The sequence below is a fragment of the Sceloporus occidentalis genome, unplaced genomic scaffold (genome assembly GCF_023333645.1).
Source record: "Sceloporus occidentalis isolate IW3139 unplaced genomic scaffold, rSceOcc1.0.p SCAF_3, whole genome shotgun sequence".
Taxonomy (NCBI): domain Eukaryota; kingdom Metazoa; phylum Chordata; class Lepidosauria; order Squamata; family Phrynosomatidae; genus Sceloporus; species Sceloporus occidentalis.
The window spans coordinates 94,536,245-94,561,039 of NW_028316983.1; the positions used below are offsets into that span (position 1 = coordinate 94,536,245).

The 24,795-nt window shown below is 40.6% G+C and overlaps 1 protein-coding gene across 1 annotated transcript in view; it reads left to right on the plus strand.

The window, feature by feature from the left end:
* Positions 1-559: 559 nt before the first annotated feature.
* MIGA1 (mitoguardin 1) overlaps positions 560-24,795 on the plus strand; it is a 47,807-nt gene continuing 23,571 nt past the window's right edge. Inside the window, exons 1-7 of the mRNA XM_089515483.1 lie at positions 560-636; positions 2,199-2,368; positions 4,942-5,119; positions 7,654-7,790; positions 11,772-11,898; positions 14,100-14,236; positions 15,995-16,118. Of these exons, the coding sequence (XP_089371609.1) occupies positions 2,270-2,368; positions 4,942-5,119; positions 7,654-7,790; positions 11,772-11,898; positions 14,100-14,236; positions 15,995-16,118 (802 nt within the window). The 5' untranslated portion in view covers positions 560-636; positions 2,199-2,269. The remainder of the gene's footprint in view (positions 637-2,198; positions 2,369-4,941; positions 5,120-7,653; positions 7,791-11,771; positions 11,899-14,099; positions 14,237-15,994; positions 16,119-24,795) is intronic.

Sequence of the window (24,795 nt, forward strand, 5' to 3'; positions counted from 1 at the left end):
TTTGTTCAGAGCTGGTTTCCCTGTGCCATCCTCTGATGCTGAGAGAGTCTGCCTTGTCCAAAGTCACCCTGTGGGTTTATACGGCCGAGGTGGGATTCGAACCCTAGTCTCCAGTGTCCTAGTCCAATGCTCAAACCACTACACCATGCTGCTTTTTACAGTCCACAAAGGTTAAATAAAACAAAACCTGTGAGAGTTCCAAGTGCCATAAAACCCATTGATGATTTTGCTGCTTTCCTCCACTTTGAAATTTTTTTCAGAGCATGTTTGGTAGTCTCTGTTTTCCTCCTTCTAGAAATAAAATGAGTTCTAGAAACATATATCAGCTGTAAAACATGTCCCAGATTACAGCCAAAATAAATGTAGATGACTTCCCCTGGCTGCACCACAAAGCAATCACTCAAATGAGGCATTTTGCTGAGGAGTGAGACATGGGCTGCTGCCACCCCCCAGATTGGTGTAAGGTCTCTATAATCGACCCAGGAAAGATGCAGTGTTCTATGTTTTTTCCTCTCTCTGTGGTTTCCCTGGCTTCATTTTAGCAGCTGCTGCTGCTGCTGCAATAGTAGCTGCTGCAAAGGGAGGACTGGGGAGGTCCTGGAGGAGGCTGCTTCTCACAGCTGAGACACCTGAGAGGTAATGCTGGGAAGCCTCCAGGGCTCACCCCCTTTTTTAGTGAGGGGGAAATATGATAGCGCTTCAGCCCCTAAGGAGAGAGAGGCATTGCTAATATTTTCAGCAGGTGACAGGCTGCAAACCTTCCCCTAAGTCCCAGGCTTAGCAAGTGGGGGAAGCAAGAATACATGGGTGGGTTTTTATATCAAAAACTTGTGATCTCCCTATCCAGGTTGCAACGTCCTTCCTTCCTTTCTTTTTCTTCCTTCCTTCCATTCCTTTCTTTTTCTTCCTTCCTTCCTTCTTTCTTTTTGGACTGTAATACAGGCACATCCTTTATCTTGTATGGACTTCTGGAGCTAATGAAGCTCATAGACCAGACTGTGAGACGATCACCTCTGATCTAAACCCTTGCCATCCAATATGTGAGCATCCTGGTCTCCCAAAGAACATGCAGGATTAAACACCAAGATCTTTGAAATGAGGGATGTTGGTGTCTAGCTAAACTGTTGTAACCACAAGATTCTTTAGAAACTCTTCTGTTTTGTATGTGTTACCCACCCACTGCTCCATAAATATTGTAATGTCATCTGCTTTCCACTGCAGTCCTGAAAGCTAGAGGTACAACTTCTTCACTCCCCTGCAGGTTTCTGGGTTTGTAAATTTCCAGTTGGATTGTAGTCAGTCTCCCAGTGTTAAGCTGAAGAACTGTGTGCTCTTTCATTTCTGCCTTCCCTGCCCTTTAATTTCAACCTTTGTTCAGATCAAGAATAGTAAGCATAGTAAGAATCTGGAAAGAATGTGTCTTGGACCACTGCCACACATAGTTCTTTCTGTAGTACATGAAGAATGGAAAAAGCTGCTGGCAACCATCTAAATATTTTTTTAGGAGTGAAAGAAAGGGTACCTGCAAATGTAAAGCATTTAAAGTTTTTAAAATATAAATACTGTATATTAAAATAAAAATACATAAATTCTTTCCTGCTTAGAGAAAGATTATTTCCTCGCATTCCTCTTTGCATGTTTTGATGGTACGTAAAACTGTTGTGACTATTAAAGCTCCTTTGTGCATTTTAATAGTCTTATGTGTAATAGTTTTTCTACCATTCCACAAATATTTGGAGGTAGCTCAGGTCAGCCACAAAAGAATGGTCATTTTCATTAATAATCTGTTCTATTGGCGTACATAGCGTTTTACATCTTTTCCAAAAATGAGGGTGAAGGCAGAGCATTGGAAACTAATCCTTGGGAGACATTCCATGATTTTTCTACTTTTGAGAGCCAGCTATTCATTGGTACTTTACAGTGCAATTCCTGTACATGTCTATTCAAAAGTACATCTTAATGCGTTCAGTGGAGCTTACTCCATAGTAAATAGAAACTTGATTGCAGCCCTGTTCCTCTCACAGTAAAACTAGAAAGGATGTCCATCCGGTGCCTTTTTCTGCATTATCCACTGCAAACATTCATCCTTCTTTGTGCCCTTTAAATTCTGGACAGAAGATTTTTAAACTATGGTAAGCAACTGAAAGAACCTCTCAAGGCATAAGGTGTATAATCCATTATCTGTCTCTCATTGGCAGACTCCCTTCAGCATCACATGCCAATATTTTGACTTAGCATCTCTTAATGATGCTGTGGGAAAGAAGGAGCCATGTCAGAAGACGCTGCTGGTGAGACCCAATTTTCTATGAAGACAGTGGTTTTGAAAGTATTTGAGCTTCCCCTTTCCTGGTATCATTCTCTAACCCAGGTAACTATTGCATACCTTCATCTTTTTTTGTAGTGCTTTCTGAAGACTGACCTGATAATGTTTACTCTTCGTCATGTAACAGTATTTTATGTCATCTATTGCATATTATGTCTAAAATAGTTTGTAAGTCAAATTTTGGACTGTCAGTCATGATCGTTGTAAAAATGAAGCATTCTGTATTTTATAATGTGATAGGAGCCACACCCTTTATTTCATAGTACGAAATGCTTTGGGCAGGGTTTCTGTTCTATCTCTGTACATCTAGCAGTGGTTTTTGTTTTTCAGTGCTGTTGTTTGTTTATGCCATAATTTAAAGAGGGAATATAGTGGTGTTGGCATGTCATTATTTTTTATGAACTGTGAAATGGGAAAAGGCAGAAAATAAGGCAGTTATGTGGAAGGGTGGGCATGTGTGATATCTGTAACTAAAGCAGGCTAGGGTGGAGCCCGGACTGCTTGGAATATGGCTGCACTCAAATACTGACTTGCCATGATTATTAGTAGTCATTGAATTTAGCCACATTACTGTTGAATAAATAACCAACACGTCAGTATTGGTCTGAAGTGGGCAGAATTTAGCAGCATTAGTGTTAATGTTCTCCAGTCTGAGGCTTTTATTTCATTTGCCTCAGTGAGCATTTGTATAAGGAGTGAAATAATTTGGGCAAGCATTTTCTGCTCATCTCATGAGACAAAAGAATGAATATACAGGTGTATATAATATGAATTGGGAGTTTAAATATCAATGTAGTCATACACACATATTGGGAGTGTGACTGTGAATGTGCAAACAGAACATGTAGGTGATATATGCACAATATCCAGCAATAGGCAAACCATGTGCAGAAATAAAATGCTGTGCGAGGGTGGCTGCATGTCATTCAAGGATGCAACTGAAGGGGTTGGAAATGTATTTTAGCCAGTTTGTTTATGCAAGAAGAATCTTAATCCAGAGATCAGCAAATATAGCAGTTGAGTGAATGCATACTGCTATGCTTTTGGAAAACACTACCACTTCCCTGTGATTAACATAGCCCATGTACCCTTTCTCCATTGTCACCTGTTGAGCAAGAGAACACGTATGGAAAGAGCCAAAGATTTACCTGTGTTTTTGGATCTGTTGAGAAAAGCAAATGTAGGTGTAGGAATTAGAAATTGCAATGAAATATCAGTGAAGAGTCTATCCGAATAGATACATAATGCTTACATATCACAGGGTGCACAGGCTAAGATGTTTCTGCTATAATACATATTTATAATAATGCAAGGATTGCAGCTGGATATGTAGGTAAATAATGACAAAATATGTGAAGTTGAAGGCTTTCGTGGCTGGCATCCATAGTTTTTTTGTAGGTTTTTTGGGCTATGTGGCCATGTTCTAGCAGAGTTTCTTCCTGCTAGCATCTGTGGCTGGCATCTTCAGAGAATGTTTGCCTGGAAAGGACTTGGCTATATATATTGTGTGACCTGGAAAGGCAGGAGTGATTTGCATGTATATTGTTTGTTGCTAATGGCAGGCTCAGGGTGTGAGGGTCTGCACAAGAGGATTAATGTCTGCTTGATAGTGCTCATTGTCTGCTGGGAGAGTTCTCATTTGCATTTGTTGAGTCTTTATCTTGCTATCTTTCAGGACTGGTAGCCAAACCTTGTTTACTTTAAGGGTTTCCTCTTTCCTGTTGAAATTGTCCAGGTGTTTGTGGATTTCAATGGCAAAATGACAAAATATAATTGTTAGACTGGTGCTTGCAGAATAAAACAGCTGCATCAACCTGCCTGCACAATGTGAAGAACATCAGGGTTTGACAGTGATAACATACATTCTTTTTTTGTAGTGCTGCTTCTAGTAATACCCTGAAGGGTACCTTAGTTGGTCTTTTGGAGACAGACAGTTAAATATGATGGTATACAATTTGTAGGCCGCCTTCTTCACATGTGTAAAGTATGCCAAAATTGAGAAAAGATCTTCTCCTATTTGGGTTAGTAAAGGACTGCTTTAGGCGGCCCCGGCACAACCCTGGATGGCTTCTGGGTGCTCTGGGGGCGTGTATCGTCAAAGCGCCATACACCCCAGAGCAGCTTGAAGCTGCACTGTCTGGTTGGCTGGGTGTCTTCCTGGTGTCTTGGGGCATGTGCCGTCAAAACGCCATGCTCCCAAGCCACCTGGAAGCCAGCTTTTCCAGGCTGTATGTTCGGCCCCATTGTTTTCTAGCCATATCCAGTCTGCCCATGTAGACTTGCCATCTGTAGACTTGAGTTTACACAGACAGCAAGCTCAGGGGGACAAAATGACGCATGTGCCATGCATGGGAGCGCACCACCATTAAAATCAATGTGACTTGAGGTCCCACGGTTTTTCACATATGTGTGTGTGTCCAGAATGGATCCCCTGCGTATACAAAGGGACCACTGTATATGATTTTAAAATTTCTTTGCACTTTTCCAAAACCGAAGATTTATTTAAAATAGACTGTATGTGGGAGTCATATTTCCAGTATGAATTTTAAAAGTATGCATAAAATAATTTCTTCTTTCTGAAATATGTGTTATAACTTCCTTTTTCAATTTTTTTCCAGATTAAACTCTCACCAAGTCTAAAGAAGTTATTTGTAATAACCACAGTGAGTGCAGTGTCTGTGTTGTTTCTTGCTCATCACTTCAAAAGAAAACGTGGGAAGAAGTCCAGGAAAGTATCTCCATGGGAACCAAGTCATTTGGTATTAGACCACATGAAAACATCTTCATCAGACAAAGGTAGGTGAAATATCTGTGGAAAAGAAATATCCTAAACCTGTGGTGTTCTAAATACCTGAGATATGTTACATGCTTATCTGAGAGCAGGTTGCATAGCACTTACTTCTACATAAGGATGCACAAGAATCTATTACACACCTTAGAAATTACTTGACAGCAGGTTTAGCTGAAGAAACTGTTAAGAGTGGGATAAAAGTGTGAATGGGTTTGAGTGACTTTTTGGTGGAAAATAGGGGTATAAATATTTAGAAACAACGTATTACTGACTTTTAAAAAGAGAGGGAGAATTTACCTGAATTTTATTAGAATGACTGCAAAGTATGGTTGCCAGCACATACTGCACACTGTGCTAACAATAAGCAGCTGCCAGGTCAAATATATCCTATTGAAAAGTATGTGTGGGTTTGGGATTACAATTCCAGAAGGTATGGCCATGGGATACAAACCTCAAACTTAGACCCTGGACTGTTACTGTTCCCCTCCATCTTCAGCATGGTCCTCCACTCAGATATATTTGTCAGTAGGATACTATACTATGCTCAAACTTCTACAACATAGACTCCAACCATACATGGAGAGAGAAATCCCAGAGGTCCAGGAAAGGAAAATGCACTAGGGACCACATTGCAAACATATGATGGGTAGTGGAGTGAACCTTCCAAAAGAAAATCAGCATGTGCTTTATAGACAGAAGCAAAGCTTTTAACTGGATAGGTCATGAAAGGCTATGGAACATCCTTAAAGACATGGGAGTGCCTTGATAGTCTTGATGAGGAATCTGTACTCAAGATAAGAGGCTATTGTCAGAACAGAACATGGGGAAACAGAATGGTTCCCTATTGGCAAAGGAGTCAGACAAGGCTGCATCTTATCACCCACCTGTTTAACTTATATGCAGAACATATTGTAAGAAAAGCAGGCTTAGACACAGAAGAAGGAGGAGTGAAAATAGGAGGAAGGAATAGCAACAATCTGAGATAGTCAGATAACACCATAATACTAGCAGAAAACCTCAAAGACCTGGAACAACTACTGAGAAAGATCAAGAAAGAAAGTGCAAAGGCAAGTTGAACATAAAGAAAAGGGGAAAAATGACCACAGAGAACCTATACAAATTTGAATTAGACAACAAGGAAATAGAAATAGTAAAACAATTCTCAAACCCGGGATCAAACATTGATAGAAATGGAGACTGCAGTCAGGAAATCAGAAGAAGATTAAGAATGGGAAGGACAGCTATGAAAGAACTTGAGAAATCCTAAAATGCAAGGATGTACAACTGAGCACAAACGTTAGAATCGTACAAGCCATTGTATTCCCTACTGCCATGTATGAATCTGAGAGCTGGACAGTTAAGAAGGAAGAAAGGAGGAAAATCAACTCATTCGATTTATGGCGCTGGAGGAGTGCTAAGGATTCTATGGGCATCCAAAAAGACAAATAAATGGGTCCTGGAGCAGATCAAGCCAGAAATCTCCCTAGAAGCCAAGATGACAAAACTCAGGTTGTGGTACTTTGGACACATCATGAGGAAGCATGAATCATTGGTAAAAACAGTAATGCTAGGAAAGGTGGAGGGAAGTAGAAAGAGAGGAAGGCTGCATGCAAGATGGATGGACTCTATTAAAGCGATCACGAGTATGAGTTTACAGGAGTTGAGCAGAGCAGTGGAGGACAGAGGGTCTTGGAGATGTCTCATCAGCAGCATTGCCATGGGTCAAGATTGACTTGAGGGCAGTTAACAACAACAACAACAACAACAAAGTATACTATACGCATGTATCAGCATGTATGTGTTGGGTCTCTCTGTTTTTCTCTGGGCTGTGTTCTCCGCCAATTCCTAAACCGTGTCTTTAATCTTTAGATAATTAAAACACGCATGCATGCACCAATCCAGTTAGTGGGTTCATAATTTTTATCTCTGGGTTGCAGGATGTGTTAGCGTGTGGAGTACGTTAAATGCTAGATTTTATGTTATAGTTGTAAAGAATGACTTGTATTTATTTACATAAAATTTAAGTTAAAATTATATTTTCTCTCCGTGGAGAACTTCCTCTGTGGAGCGCTCCTTTCTGGTCTGTCGGTGGAAGAATTTGGGAGCTTATCAAGGGAAGTTTCAGGTTGCACAGGGAGAAGTTAAATTTTCCCTAAAAGCAGGTCCAGCATAAACATGCATTCAGCCTTTCTTATTATCTGCCATCCTCAGATCTTGCAAAATATGTGTACCATATCCCTGGAAAAAGCAATTAATACAATCTGATCTAATCATAACTTTACATACTCAGTATCCCATCAACCTTTGTATTTCAGTGCCAGCCTTTTTGAGCATAAAATTGGTCTCACAATGAGAATTTTTTGTGTTCTTTGCACATTCTCCTACCATCTTAAATGCAGTTGAAATACAATGGCAATTTTAGGGATTTCTTGATTAAAACCTATTTATGGTCATGGCAGTGTCACTAGTTTTAGTGGAACTCACTCCTGAATAGATGTGCATATAATTGTGGTCTCAATCAACTTGTTTTCTTCTTCAGGATCCAGTTGTTCCAGCAGCAGACAGAATCTATCACTTTCACTGAGTTCAGCCAAAGAAAAAGGATTTCAATCCTATATAAATGCAAATGGAAGTCTCTTCAGTAAATATTCAGGTTCAGTGCAGAGTTTGGCCTCGGTAAGTGCAGGTTATGAAAGATTACTATCAAGTACTCAATAAATCAGTTGCTATGTTTTCTTGATACTTTCTCATAACTTGTTTGCATAGAAGCTTACATACTATTTCCTCTTCTTTGGAACTGGAATCATTTCTGCATTCAGGTGTTTGAGGAAACAGAATAGCTTTCTGTCACAGCATGGCATTCTCTGTTCTACCATGATTTTAAAAAGTCAGGTTCAACCTAGGAATGCAATAGGAATACCAGCCTGTCTCTGCAAAGAGAACTGGCAAAATGCTTGTGATTCACCTGACAGAAAAGTGTGTTTACTGCCATTGTGGATTTTCCTGAAGCCATAGAATTCTTTTTAAAAAATCATGAATAAGATGTTCAGCAGAGAGAATGGGAATTTGATTTATTCCCTTGACATCTGATCAACAGGGTTTTAATTTGTACTGGCTGCACATTTGTCACTGCACAACTTCCAGCAAAGTTCTTCTGATGTCCTGTTACTTTTCAGCAGCTGGAAGTGTGCCTTTTTAAAGAAAGATGGTGCAGTAATGAATTGTTTCATTTCCCCCCCATTACTGCATATATTGTGAGACTGGTAAATGTATATTATACAGTACACTGTTAAATATCATGTGTAAATATAGCACCCATTTTTATCTAACTATGAGAAAGCAATGCTTCAGCATTGTGGATGCTGGCCTTTGTTTGTACTTGATCAGATGTTTACCCATTGTTCTTAAAAATGCTTTTCAGAAGCAAGTAGCTTTTCCAAGCAGGCTGTGTTCCTTCTTAAGGAAAAACTCTCACCTGAATTTAATAGGACTGGTGCACAAACCATTTTTGGCCCAGGGATAAGTATATTTACAGTTGCATTTCAGGAAGTCCGAATGCAAAAAGTGATGATTTAGGCTAAAAGATGGTAAGTATAAGCTATCTGTGCTTTTGTGTAGCTCCTCTCATATTAGCAGTAGAATACCTTTTGGGCTCCACAAACACTATTTTTGTTACTATTTTTCTCTGATGGACCCTATATCTCAGAATTTGCAGGTTAAATCCTTAACACAGCAGGCTATAGCAAAATAGCAATAGACTCATCCCTCCCCATTCACTTGGATTGGGGCACTGTGAATGTGGAACAACCGTAAATAACAAAAACACATGTTTTTACCTGAGATTCCTCTCTAGGAAACTTTAGGTCCTCCAGTGCAACTCTATAGTAAACATCTGCCAGACATTGACCATATAACTGTGATGGAGGATATACAGAGTGGAGTGTTCTCTCTAGGAACCTCTAGGTCCTTCAGTGCAACTTTTGGTTAAAGTTGAACACAGAATTGGCCTGGATGACCTAGATAATCCCAGAGAGAACATATTAATAAAATATGTGACTAGAAAATGTGGAGGGACGAGTGTATCACATAAAGCATTCTGTTAGTTAGAACAACACTGGGGCTGTTGTGGAATGTAGCAGAATGTAAGGCTCCATACAGACAGGCCAAAATAAATAAAGCTGCTTCGGGTCACTTGGGAGGTATGCTGTTTAAATGATAAATGCATCCTAAGAGTCCAGAAGCTGTGCCAAAGCTGCACTCCAGTCCTTAGGACTGGATCGTGACTTTGGCGCGGCTTCCTGTCTCTTAGGATGCATGCATCATTTAAACAGCATACTTCCAAAGTGACCCGAAGCAGCTTTATTTTGGCCTGTCTGTATGGGGCCTAACTTAGGCCCGTTCAGCACGGGCCTTTGCGCCGCCCCCATCACGTGCTAGGGGTTGGCCAATGACCTAGCGTCCATACCGGCCTCACCCCAGCACGTGATGGGGGCGTAAAAATGGCGGTGCCCTATACACACGGGCGCGGCCATTTTTACGTGCCAGACGCTTAGCGTCCGCACGTCCCCCATGCCTTGTGACGTCACGAGTGCGCCATTTGTGCACTCGTGCATCGCAAGCGCAGCGCAAAAAGAAGCCGCTTTTTGCGGCTTCTTTTTCTGCCGCCGGGAAGCCTCCCCGTTTGGAGGCTGCAGCTTCCTGTCGGCGGAAATGGAGGCGGTGGCAGACCGCCCGTTCTGGGCGGTCTGTAACGCGCCTTACTTTTTAAAAAAAAGCTCTTCAAGCCATTTATCGCCTCTTTGAAGGTTGTCAATAACTGCTCCCTTTTCGAAACTGGTTCTTGCTACCACTACGTTCTTGGATAGTATCTGGCAGGGGTAATGAAAGTATCCATACTGTATAGGTCCTGTATTTTTAAAGAAGCTTGAAAGCTGATCAATTCAGGCAAACAAAAATGTCTGAACTGTGGCAAAACTGGGCAGTCAGTAGAATGTTCTATATTCATTAATGGAATTTCTTTTTAAAACTGATAAATCTATCAAATTCCCTAGGCCGCAAGGGAGATACATAATGATAACCATATTCTAATTTTTATGACAGAGAGATATAATGAACCTTGGGTTTCTACATCCCTCTCTCTGTCACGTGATGAAACAATTGCAAATTTCTATTTTTGATGTGTGACTAAATACAGCTTTCAGATATACCTGAAACTGAAACTGAATAATTCTGATTCGGGACCTTATACGGGTAAAATCGGGGAGAAATCAGGAGTTTAAACAGGAATTATCCCATACAAAACCCGATATCACAGTTAAGATTGTCACACACATAGCTATTAAACAAGCAATAAATAGCAACAAATCATTTTCAGAATTACCCTGTGAATGATTTGTTGCTGTTTATTGCCTGTTTATTGCCTGTTTATTAGCAACATCATGTGAAAATCTTAATTGCTATATTGCATTTTACATGGGATAATAGCCATTTAAACCCCCGATTTTGTCTGACTTCCCCCGTGTGATAAGGTCCAAACAAATCAAAGTCAAATTTTTGGTTTCAGACCCTGGATAATTGGAGCTAGCAATAATCACAGTTAAAATAAACCAGTTTTCTCATTTCTGTTTTAATTTTGAATTGTAGGCTGGAGAACTCTAATGCCTCACGAAACTACAAATCTCAGAATTCCATAAGATGTAGCTATGGCAGTTAAGCCTGTATTAAAGTGCTATAATTGTATAGTATGAAACTCACCTGAGACTTGCCATGGTTTTATGTTAAATCATGCTTTAGCATAAATATTTGAAGACTTTGAGTGACATTTTTATGGTGCTTTTTACTCCCTCCAAGTTTTCAAGAATCAACACAAGACATTATGGGGAGAGTATGTTAAATTTCAACCCCTTTTCCTTGTTACTGAAGCCTTCTTTCCCCAGGTCAGTATTTTTCATTTGGAATGTCAAATTTAACACTTTCACCATTTTTTTTCCTTTTTGGAAAATACTTCAGTCAAAAGATCATGTTTACAAATAGTTCTTACTGATCTATCACACTCAACCCCAGATTTCAGAAACACTTAGCCAAAAACCATATGCACGTCACTTCCTTACCTTCTGCTTTTCCATTTTCCCTTCTTTCCTATCTTATTTGGAAGAATTTACCTTACTAGCATATATCATGGTTGAGCAATTTTCCTCACAATAATGGTTCATTATTGATGAGACATCTGTAATACATGATTATGAAAAGTAGAAAAGAATATAGTGTTCCAGCCTACATTGTGTTTGAGATGTGTGAGAATGGAGAGAGACGCATGCAAGAAGATTGTTTGCCACAGGTGTGGCAGACAAGCAAGAGGGGGCTATAGGAAGCATGTAGGAGAAGAGAGAGAGAAATTTGTCCATGGGTTTGGCGAGGCTGGTAGGGAAAGGCTGTATATTGGAATTAACCAGCCAGATCATTGTCTGTAGTGTTCCAGTCATTATTAATGTTTGAGAGTATGTGAGAGATTTTGTTATACTTTTGCAAGATAAAGCAGAATAGCACCAGTTAGTTACAATGAGTTAGGCAGAAATAACTAGGTAATGAGGCTAAAAGGATCAGAAATGGCCTCACTGAATACATGATAAATACCTCTTTGTATACCCATCCTTTTAGGTTCAAAGTGCCACATCCTGTCCTAGCTGTGCATGTGTCAATTCCAGTTCCTGGGACAAAGCTGATGAAGATGATGTCAAGCTAGTCAATATCCCAGTAACTACTCCTGAAAACTTATACTTGATGGGTAAGTGAGCTGCCTTTTCAATGTATTTTATTTCCCCCTGTAATTTACAATATGTCTAAATTCATTGTCTAAGTCTTAACTGTATGCCAAACACACACAGAGAGACATGCACACATAAACCCCCACTTTTTTTTTTTTGCATGGCATGATGGCATATATCTGCAAGGCATGTTAAAAACATAGAAGTATGTAGCACAGGCCTTAGTCCCAAGGCAAAATTGCCAGTGCTCTCACCTTTTGCCATAGGCAGATATCAAGACCAAACAAAGCACTTGGAATCTTTTTGATTTCATAAATACTATTAAAGACATAATGGCCTGTTACAGACTGCCAAAATAAAGCTGCTTCGGGTCTCTTTGGAGGTATGCTGTTTAAATGATGCATGGGTCCTAAGAGTCCGGAGGTCGCACCAAAGCCACACTCCATTCCTAAGCACTGGAGTGCAGCTTTGGTGCAGCTTCTGGATTCTTAGGATGCATGCATCATTTAAACAGCATACCTCCAAAGAGACCTGAAGCAGCTTTATTTTGGCAGTCTGTAACAGGCCAATGTCTCAAGTGCCTCTTTGCACATCCAATACCCCTTTGTGCAGCTCCTTTCCCCGGGCAACATAATAGAGCTAGACGGTTCCCAGGTGTATCTCTGACCTCCTGGCTACTGATGAGCTATGGAAGTGTACCTGCATACTATCTGACCTGTATTGTACAGGTGGAGGAAAGAGCAGCATTCCCCCACTGGAACTCCAGCAAGTATGCTAGAAATCCAGGTGAAGTCTGAAGTCTGTTGTTTTCTGTCACTAGCCATTGTAAGCCCAATAGTCTTATGTACTATAAGTCCAACAGTTCTATCTCCAGTGCACAAATTGGATGTGGGGGTACCTTGTCCATCTTGTGTCATGCAGTCAAGAAAAGAGCAGACTCAGGGGCTTTGCAGACTGCCCCTAAGGGGCAACCTGCAGCAGCCTTCAGCATGCTGTGGCCCTGATCTGCATGCCACGGCCCCTATCTGGCCTTTCCAGGGTACTGCGTGCCATAGCCCCAATCTGGCCTTTCCAGGGCGCACAAAGTGGCTGCAAAAAGTGGCCCCTTTTTGTGCCCTGGAAAGTCGCGGTGCTATGGGTTTAAGGCACTTCTTTGGCCTTGAGTCATGTGAACGCAGTGGCAGAGGAGTCCCGTGATGCTGCACACTGTGTGGAGCAGCACATAGTGTCACACTGCCCTGGGGCGGAGTCAGGGTGTGTGTCATGTGGATGCCATGCCCCGACTCCATCCCCCAGGCTGGCCTTTATGGCCGGTGTGCACAGCCCCTCACTCTCCAATATAAATACGCTGGTACAGTTTTAAACTCTGCCATCAAACTAGTAGGATCTTGACTTACATGTGGTTCCTGTACATAAAAAATCCAAAATCCATAAGGTTTTGTTAACTGATATAATAAAATTTAAGACTAAAATTTTGATATATGGATTCATAAAATGTTTTGTTATTCAGTGTTGAAATAATATGGAATAATTCTACTTAGAATAGTGGAACAGTGGAACAGGAAGGAATCAACAGTTGTCTTATCCAGCTCATAAACACCTTGCACTACCATTCTTCCTGATCTATCCATGCAGTAAAGACCAGCTTGGCCACAGCTGGAAAACAGGTACATTGTAGAAATGTGCCTGCAAAGTAAATGGCTCAACATGGCTTGAACCAAAAGGAAAAGACTTACGATACAAGAGAACAATTAAATCTTTATTTGTTTCTATCTTTTCTTTTTTTGTTGCTATTATTGTTTGTTTGTTTTCTCTTTAAACCCTCTGCTTCAGAGTAATTAACAAGAAAGCGCTAAAATAAAAGTAATATCAATTCTAAATAAAACAACCTTTTTAGTCAGTAGCTTTATCTTCCCAACACCAGTCTCTAAACCATAATTAGTTGCAATATTTTTGATACCAAATGATTTATCTCCACATATAGATCTTTTCTTTAACTATCTTTTTATAAATGACTATTATCCCCGCTATGTCTGTTATGGACTTATATCTAAGTCAGACATTAGTAAGGGGCTCTGTTACTCTGTGGCTTCCACAACTCCACCAAATGAGGAGGGGAGGAATTATCCCATTATCATAAGAGAAGAACAATTAAATCTTTGATGAAAGGATGGGGGATTTTCTTTTAAAAATCAGACAAAATCTGTTGCATTTCTTCCAGGAATGGAACTATTTGAAGAAGCACTGCGACGATGGGAGCAGGCCCTGACTTTTCGTAACAGACAGGTTGAAGATGAAGCCAATTGTAGTGCAATCAAACTTGGAGCAGGGGATGCAATTGCAGAAGAAAGTGTAGAAGTGAGTACTGTATATACTTGACTATAAGTCGACCTCATGTATAAGTCAAGGGCAGATTTTGGGGCCAAAATTATGGATTTTGCCATGATCCATAGATAAGTTGAGGGTAAATCTTGGAGGTTTCTTCACTGTATGCATATGTGCGCACAGCAAGAAGGATTCTAATTGAGGCTTTTTGCTTCAGCGTTTCAACTTTGGTTTCACACTTGACTTCCCAGATAGCAGCAGCCAGTGCAGGCAGGAGAGGAACTCTGTTTGTTTAACAGCAATCAATCACCCAGGACTCTTTCTGCTTGGCTCAAGAGAAAAAGAAACTGCTCTGCTGACTGCATGGGGAAATCTAAAAGAGGTGCTATCACATTACCATACTGACTCGTAAATAAGTCAACCTGGGATTTTAGAATCAATTTTTGGGCCTACGATTTTAGACTTCTAGACGAGTATATATGGTAAATATCAGTACATGGATGCTTTTTCACTAAAGCACTTTGGAAATTTTTCAGGAGCAATAAAAATATATATGCCAGGTTCCAGTGAAGAAACTACAGTTATTCAAGAGAGCCTCCTGCCATTTGGTGACCTCGCCTGTTTCACCATCTCAACATTGTTCTTTGTTGTCATTTTTCACCAGTATTTTAATGGCATTCTGTTACTATGAAAAAAAATGCTTATATGCAACCTTTTCAAAGTTACATATTACTTTTTATTTCTTTAGTTATAATGGCATTTACACTTTTTAAGATAAAAGAATAAATATTTAAATAAGTATTTTGTTCCTTTAAAATTAAATGTATTCATATGAGGTAGTTGTACCAATACTACTTCAGCTTCATTTTTGTGCCTTACTCCAAACATATTTTTGTGGAAATAAGTGTTCAGTATAGATCTGAACTTCATGTGTGTACAAGAGTTTACTTTTTAGTTTTCTCAACAAGAGTCTCTTTGTAAATAATGGTCAGACTTTGCTGCTCAGCTGCTTCAGTATGTAACTGTTCAGGTCCTGCTGTTCCATCATGTGGTGTCAAATAAACGGTTAATAACTGAAAAAATACTTGCTGAGTTTTGTACATCACAGAATCTCAATTTTGTTGTTCTTAATTGCCACCAAGTCAACTTCAACTTATGGAGACTGTATAAATGAAAGGTTTCCAAGGCGCGTTACAGATCGCCTGAAAGTGGCGGTCTGCTGCTGCCGCCATTAGCGGTGCTGAGGAGCCCCAGCGGCCAAACCATGAGGCTCCCTGGTGCCGCAAAGAAGAAGCGCCAAAATGGCGCTTCTTGTTGTGGCACACTAATGACGCCGCAAGGCACCAATGGCACACTCACGATGTCATTAGCGATGTGCGACGTGTGGACGCTAAGTGTCCGCTATGTCAAGATGGCAGTGCCCGTGTAGAACGGGCGCTGCCATTTTGTATGTCCCCAGGACGTACTAGGGTTAGGGGCGTGTGTAAATCACGCCCTTTCCTAACCCTAGTACGTCCTGGGGATGTACTTTACGCCCGTGCGGAACGGGCCCAAGTTACCCTAAACTCAGCTGCCCTGTTCTAGTTTCGCAGACTCGGGGCCATGGCTTGCTTGATTTAGTCTATGCATGTGGAAAGAAGTCTTCCCTTAGTGTCCTTCACCTTACCAAGCATTATCATATTTTGTACTGAGTCATGTCTTCTCGTGTTATTGCTAAATGACTGCCTCCCCATTACCTGCCTAAAATGTTAGTGAAAGAATCCATTTATGTGCTGCTCTCTCTTTTTACAGGATATCATTAGTGCTGAATTCATTCATAAGCTTGAATCATTGCTCCAGAGAGCATATCGACTCCAAGAAGAGTTTGAAGCTTCCCTTGGGGCATCTGAACCAGCTTCCTTTCCCAAGGATATTGGTGAGTTTTCCCTTTCCCTTTCTCTTTTTCTCTGTGTGTCTTACTCGTCCATATTGACAACAAACACTGCCATTCTTGATAACAAAAGAGGCCAGAGTAGGCACTAGGCAGAATTGGATGATACAAAGCTATTTGTATTTGTATTTCTATCTTTTGCACTTAGGACCAATTCTATATTCTGAAGAAGCATATGAAGTCATTTGTTCCATATTAAGACTAAAATCTGCTCAAGAACGTCTAATCAAATGATTAATATGATGTATGTTCATAGTCCTTACATGTAACTAGAAAGCATAATAGCTCAGATGTGAAAGTAGGGTAAAATAAGATACATGGTTCAGTAAAAAGTCAGCAGAGAAGGATATGACTTGTCTGGATGTTGTTGTTTTCATTGCTGTTGTTAGTATGTAACATCTAATTGTAGAGCAAGGTTGTGTGAAGGGCAGCTCTGCATATATTGGACTACAGCTCCTATCATTCCTCACAATTACTGGCTAGAGTTTCTAGAAGTGGCAGTCTAATATATGGAAGGCTGTACTTTACCCACTGCTGCCATAGGGAATCCATACTGTATCTTTTGTTTCATTGGGTATAGTCCAGTACCTAGAAAGCCACCTGTCCCCATCTCTGGTCTAAAATCTCTTTAAAAATCTCCTTAGGAGGTGTTCCCCTAAAATAAAACGGATTATATTGGCGCGATTCTGATTCGGATTATGTTCCGGGAATAATTTGAATTTTTCCATCGTTTCCATTACGAATAGGGGCAAATTACCTCAATTCGTTTAGACCCTGTTTTCATTCCCATTTATTTTAAATCGCTTTATTTTAAAGCGGATTAATTTGCTCCCCGTTCCCATTTGTGTCTGCAAGCTTCAGTCAAGCGCCTAGGCTTCAGACGTCACAAGTCTTGGTTTTTTTTGGAGGGGGCAGCCAATGAAAATCGTCTGCATCCAAAAGACTCTTCTGTTGTGTCTCCCCAGACTAGAAGGAACCTTATTCGTCCTCTTCTGTGTCTCCCCATATTAACTGCCATAACTCAGTGCTAGGGAATCCTGGGAATGGTAGTTTATTATGGCACCAGCACTCTCTGGCAGAGGAGGATAAATGTCTCACAAACACAACAGTTCCCATAATTCCTTAGTACTGAGCCAGGGCAGGTTAAGGGGTCTCAAACTGTATTATTTCTACAGTGGGTTTTGAACTACAGATGAGTGTTTTTTTTCGTAAATTAAAAAAGTTGTTACTTTATAATTTACTTTAGAAATATGCACACACACACACACACACACACACACACACACACACACACAAATATAAAACCTACTGTTTCAGTGGAGAGAGACTCAGCATCCAAAGCCCAGGGTTGGAAAATTGGATCAAGGGGGAGAAGGCATTGGGTTTCAGTGGGGACAGACTGCATCCAAAGCCCAGGCTCAGCAAATCGGATCAAGGGGGAAAGGCAGCGGGCTTCAGTGGGGAGAGACTCTTTGGGGAAGAGAGAAGAGAAGGCTTGATCTGCCCCCCAGATCCCTGGGCATCCAGGCTCTCATGTGTCTCCCCAGATTCCCTATGGGAAAGAGAGAAGAGAAGGCTGGATCCCCCCCTCAGATCCCTGGGCGTCCAGGCTCTCCTGTGTCTTCCCATAGTTCCTCTGGGAAAGGGAGAAGGAGCTTCCATTCCCCCAAATCCCTTTGCCTGCCCCATTGCTCCCTGGGCTGTCTGGGGGTCGATCAAGCAGGCATGTAATGCAAAGCCCATCTGCTGCTCAGGCGCTCAGGCAGAGGCGAAAAAAGAAAAAATAATAGTTTAAAATGGTGTTCAAAGGCTCTCCTCACACATCGGTCTATGAATGTGGAGCAGAGGGGAGGTTGCAATCCACCGAGGTAAAGGCTGTGCGAATGGAAGAAAATGGCGCTGGTGATGCAGAAAGAGAACAAAGAGTGTGACACCCCCAGGCCAGCCCCTTAAGCACTGCTCCTCCCATCTTCAGGTTCCTGAATCAGACACCCTTGTCGTTCCCATTCGGATACCGCGAATCAGACCCCAGAAGCAAAAATAATCCGTGTTAAAATTTACTGTTTTTTTTAAACCGGTTTATAGGCATATAATCTGGATTATACAATAAAACCTGAATCAGATTCGAATCTGGGAACGATTCCAGGGCAATGTGGATCGGATTCGGGGTTAAATGGGAACGATGCCCCCTTAATTCGCATCCTAATCCACGTTTTAGGCCAGTGGGAATGCCACCTAAGACAAGCAAAGCTTAAAACAGCAGGGGGCAGCATCACACAATTACATTAATAATATTGGGTGAGAAGGCTATCCATCAATATATCATATGCCCTCACAGGATATTTTTTTGTATCCTTGTTTGATTTTGTTTCCTTTCTGCAGTACAGACATTTAAAAAATAAAGATTTCAAAGAATACAAAACAGGGAGTGGTAACAGTAGGGAGAGAAAGAGAGTGAGGTAAGAGTGGTGGTGGGATCCCTTATGTTCTGGAAAAGGTATCACTTATTCTAGGTCAGTGTTCTGTGGATCTCTATAACCACCCACCCTAATTCTATTTCAAGCAAATATTTCTTTGTATGGTGTCCAAATGTCCTGGGGTAGGTCTTGCTGAAGTAATCAGTGGAAATAAATACACTTGAAGGATGCCAAAGTAGTTAGGTCTTCCAGACTGTTTATTTAGCTTAAGTGTTGTTCCTGTTGCCAAATGAATTTATTGGTCACAGTTTGTTCCTGGAAAGTGTGCATTTTATGGTTATCACAACTGCCTGGTTTGACTGAAGCCTCAGGTTTTCGTAGTATTAACATCTGAGACAAATGCTTCCCAACTGCCAATGTGCAATGCAGACAAGCCTACCTCCAATAACTTTATAATTGATTTTTTTATATATATTACACTTTTAAACAGAAACTCTCTCTTCTCTGAAGTGAATCAGTCACGCTTGTTCTAATACTGATTTATGAGTTTGAGATATTGATTGCCGCCAGAGGTCAGCAATTCATTCATTATTTTTGATGATGATCTGTGTATACTACTATTGCATGGGGACACACTAGCTTAAATTTAGTTAGTGGGTTCTTTTGCCTTCTTTTTCAGCACCTGCTACTGTAAATCAGTACACGGGGCCTTGAATGACAGCTCTGGTGTTAGAAATTGCCCTGCTATACATTGTATTGGCCTGCATCTGCATATCAGATGCTGTCTGTCAGTTTCCTTTTTAATTTTTCTTTTCTGCAGAGTCAGGCCTGGTACAGATGGCACAAAGTGCCAGCCTGCGGACAGAGTCACTGCGGAGCATCCGCACACTGGATGCCGTGACTCTACTCCACTCATACCATGACACCATGCGCCCTTCTAGACGACGCGCAGCATCATGGTATGCCCCTGGCACTGCATCTAGATGATGCAATGCCAAAAGGGTGTCACAAAGCCACACTGCAGCAGCTGTAACGCCCTTTAGAGGGTGCAAAAAGGAGCTGCATTTTGCATCTCCTTTTTTGCCGGATCAGGGCCGCCGCGTGCAGTGGCCACTGTCCCAATCCTGTCAGTAAAGGGGTGGCTTTATAATTGAGCTTTATCATTCTGAAAGGCTTGAATGAATTATGTATCTTTGAGTACATCTGGTGCTGAGTAAGGGAGTTGACTATGTAAGTAAAGCAGCCTTTTGAGTTTCTTGACATACTGTTTTCAGGCATTTAGGGAATATAGTTTTTAAGTATTTTAAACACTGCTACATGTTCAGATATGACAGTTTTACTATTCAGTAATAGCGCACATTAAAAAAACAGCTCCAGTTTATTCTGTAAATTTTTGTAGTGGCTACATTTCAAAGGAGATAAAAGGAAGAAAGAGTAAGCTACTTGATACTGCTGTTTCTTGTCAGTAAATAAAACCAACAAAACTTCTTCACTCTGTCTTAATGTATGTTGGCTTAATGCATGTAAATATGTTGTTGTTGTGTACCTTCAAGTTGTTTCTGATTTATGGTGGCCCTAAGCTGTGCACCCCAAGGTAGCTCCATACAGTATAATCAACCCTTACTCGTTTACTTTTTGTCCCATTAGGGTGAAATTTGAGAGTTGAGTTATCCATTTGATAGTATCTATGGTATTGTTCTCTCTTTGCATTTAAATATTATGAAATTATTTATGTAGGATAACAACTATTGAAGAACCTGACCATCCATCTACCTATTATACTCCATGTTATGTGATCATCAGTGTGTTATCTGAACAGGAGGCAAAAGAAAGAAAGAATTAGCAGGAGTATTTTTCTGAATTATGTCAAAAGCAACATAATCTCAGCTACAATAATTGGAATTTATCTTGGCAGCAATACCTCAGAATTATTATTGTTGTTATTTTGTTGGGAGGTAGTACAGTATTTTATGCAGAACCTGGAAGGTTGCTTTAAATAAAAGTTACTATAACTTTACGCTAATGCCATCCACAGCCATGTTAGGATGTTGGGTGTGGGGACTGCTATTTTGATTTTGCAGAAAACAATAAGAATTTAGGATCATAGAAAGGAAAATGTGCTGCTGTAATGTATTTGTATCCAAAGCTTTTCTTTCTTTCAAAAGCACTGAGAGCACTGAACGTTTCCATTTTTCCTTGGAGGATCAATGAGAACTTGTGTCTAAGAGAGCGACTGGTACAAACTACTGGAGCCTAGCAATGTGGAAAGGGGACTGGGACCATGTTGCATATCCTTTTGTCTTAGTAGTACTACTTAATAGTAGTAATAGTATTTACTGATTGATTCTGACATCCGTTGTGAAATTGGTGAATTTAAATGATATACAAAATGCTAAAAATATTTAGCTGGTCTGCCCTTCCTGCAAGAGGGAGCAGGACTGGAGCTCAAGGATGAGCAAGAGAATGCAGTAGCACAAGGAAATGGGAGGAAAGGAACAAGAGGGGCAAATGGGCAGCATCAGAAGAAGCCACAGGTAAAACCTAAGATCTCTAAGCACAGTGGCAACAGCTGGAAACCAGAGACCTAGAGATGATCAGCTCACTGTAGCCTCAGGTGACCAGAAGAAGAAGAGGAGGAGCACCACTTCCACCTCCTTGGCCTAGGCAAACTGCTTCCTCAATTCTTCACTAACTCCTGTGCCTCTCAGAGCTGCTCCTGAATATCTCCTGACTGCCCTGAATAAGCTGGTGACGGGCATGTGATCCAGGAGGAGGGCAGCCTCTGGGTGTGGGTCAAAGAGTGAAGTTGGCCAAAGAGTAGTAGCCAAAGAGAGAGGGCGCTGATTGTGGGTGGCAGTGACTGTGTGTTCATTCCCTCCCTACAAAGATTCAAAGGGCCTTTAAGGAGCAAACAGATGTCCAGAGACTGGCCGGGGGGGGGGGGATAATGAAAGTAGAAACCTACGCTTGGCATCCTTCAGAATAGGATATAAAGATGAAATTGATTGATTGATTGATTGTGTGTATGTGTGCACGCTTTCTTTCTTTCTTTCTTTCTTTCTTTCTTTCTTTCTTTCTTTCAAACACCTTGCCTTTAAAAAAAATGCTTCCCAAATCTTTGGAATACCCTGCCACCATATTCCCACACTGTACAATGGTAGCACTTGCAAAGTACTTTCATCCTGTGGAATCGTGGGATTTATAGTCTGATAAGGTACTTAGAGTTTTCTAATACACACCACAGGACTGTAGCCTTAGAACTCTTTATCAACAAAGTCTAAGTACCTCAGAAAGCTACAAGGAACAACAGTGACAATTAACTTTGATAGTTTAACAAACAGATGAAACATAAGTATCAGTCTGTGCACTATATGATCAAGAAAAAATATAATTATAGCTGGTATAGTTAGGAAAGGACTTGCTCTCTTCCATCTTGACATTTCTTTGTCAGAACTGGTAGATGATCAAATGCTATTAAATACATCAACTTTTAAATGAATTAAAAGCTTAGCATTTAGGCAGACATTTAATGCAGTTGCTACAATTATGAAGCCCTGGTTGTCCTATAAAGGGCTATGAACATGCATAAGCAGGCAGAGGCACCTCCCTCTCTGCAAATTCACTTAATTCATATTCCATTTTAGGGCATCTGTTCATCCACCTTGTCATGAGTCATGTGAACTCAGTGTGGCTTCCATCCAGCAGAAATACCTGATTCATCTCATGGATACTTTTTGGGCCAACAACAGTTTATATCATTATTAACTCAGGTCCAAAACACACTGCAGAAATAATCCAGTTTGACTCCCCTGACTCAATGCTAAGAAATTCTGGGAACTGTAGTTTTGTGAGGCATTTAACTTCCTCTGTCAGAGAGAGCTTTGGTGCCACAACAAACTACAACTCCCAGGATTCCCTAGCACTGAGCCAGGGCAGTTAAAGCAGTCTCAAACTGGATTATTCCTGCAGTGTGTTTTGGACCTCACTTTTTGGGTTTGTCCAATGATAGGACTCGCTCAAAGAATGAATCCAGACAAGCACTCTTATCCACATTGGCCTAAATAGATATTTCCATCTTGGTTGACTAATGTAGGTCCATTCTCCCAGGATGTTCCCCTTCATTCCACACTGTCCCACTGACAGCAAGTCACACTGGGTATCTGGGACGAAAGGATCTCTCTTGGGCTTATTTGTTCTTGCTCTCTATGCCACCGCCACTGCCCCTCTTCTTTCCCCTTTCTTCTGTCCAGCAACGTTTCCCATTCTTTGCCTGGCTTATTCGTCCTTCCTTCCTTCCTTCCTTCCTTCCTTCCTTCCTTCCTTCCTTCCAGTTTTTTGTCTGTGTTTTACCTGCCCCACTTCCTTTCTCTTCCTCTTCAAAATGGACTGCTCTACAGGCTAGAGAAACACACAGAAAAAAGGAACCATATGAAATGGCTGTAGTTTTATGTAATTTTTTAAACTGTTCTGGACTGCAAACTACTGCTTAAGTTGGGAATGTAGATTGGAAAAATCAGGACTCATTGCACATCATGTGAATTCTAAATAAAAAAGCACAAAGACAAATAGGTGAACAGGCCCTTCAAATGTGACAGCTTACCCATTTGATTTGCTCCACAGAGGCAATGAGAGACACTGTTTTGTTGCATTAGCCCTAAAATGTTTGGGAAAAGTGAAGTCTCAAAGTAAAATAAGAATGACACAAGATGGGATAAATGGAAAATAATAATATTTTTTGCTTCAAAGAGGCTGAGTTCCTTAACATAATAAGGTGTATTTCATGTAAAAGAATAAATAAGTTGATTTATTCTTGTGGGGTTTCCCCCCTCAAACTGGTCACTCTGGGAGATAATGAATTTGTTGTTTTTCCCCTAGTTTGCCCCACTCTACTGCAAAATCTGAGACCCAGAGACACATCTTCCACTTACAAATAGTGATTGCAAAATTAGCACATGTCCTCTCTTGCAATTGCAAAAGTTTGGATCCAGCAGAGATTTCACAAACAGATGTGGTAGAGAGACTACTTTTTCCAATTTCCTCAGTAATGCCCCATGCCATTTTCCTTATCTATTCATGTGTGTGTTTTATTGTCGGTTTACTGAATATTTGTTTGCAACTTAGAACTTTCTAGATATTGTTAGTTTAACTTCAACTATACAGGAATAAGTTGCAGTGTAAACATATTGGCTCCTTTTTGTCATCTTAACTTCAAACGACTTAATATCAAGCTGTAAGTTGCCATTCTCAAGCTATGAATGGCAGTAACATTATGCGCTGGTAAGTTGGAATGATATTAATTCTTGTGTTTTATTTGGGTTCCTTATTCAAAGCATATGCTTAGTCCCTCCGAAGGCCATATGTTTCAGTCATTGGCATTAGTCACAGCTTAAAGATAGACATTAGAGTTGGGATGTGAAAGATGACACTTAATTCCCCCTCCCTTCCCTTCTTATTATGATCAGGTGGAGAACAAGAAAGTTATAAGATCATACACTTTAGAATTTTCCTTTTCCAGAAGAGTGATGAAGACCACAAAAGTTTGAAAAGTTTGAATTAAGGGATACACAATGAAGTAATACAAATGCATTCTTTCAAAAAGGCCCTTTAACCATGAAATAAACATTCCATATGTGAAATGTTTACATTCTTTCAAGCCAGAATTTATCTTAACAAATAAGTGTATTGCCTGCTTTTTGGATGTTTAGATAGGCTGCAATGAAGAGTTCAACATGCCTCAAGAATTATTGTATTGCTTTCTGCTGTGCTGCTAAAAAAATTGCAGCAGGCTGCTTTTGTAATTTGGGAATTTCTGAACAAAAAGACAGTGGCAACTCTCCTGTCCCCCCCCCCCCAAAAAAAAAAACCCTCCAAAAACTGAGGGAGGTGACAGGCTTCAATCTGTTTCATCCTTTGTTTCTCTGATGTTTCTGAAGTAAGGAAAATGTAATGAGCTTCCCCTGTATTCTGGAGAGGTCTGTCCTGATGGCACATTGTGAGCTTTGACAGTATATAACTTTTCTCACTGCTTTATGATTCTCTGTGGGGCACGATGCAATAGAGATGAGCAGCCTCTCCCCTTTTTTCAGTTCTAAGCTAGGAGAAAAACAACGGATTGTCTTCTTTGATAGCTCTGGGTCTCAGAGCACAGTGTAACATGACTATATCACAAAAATGTACATGTTTTCACATTCTCCAAAGCTCCCTTTCAGGCTATAGGTAGTACAAAAACGGAATAGGGGAGAATG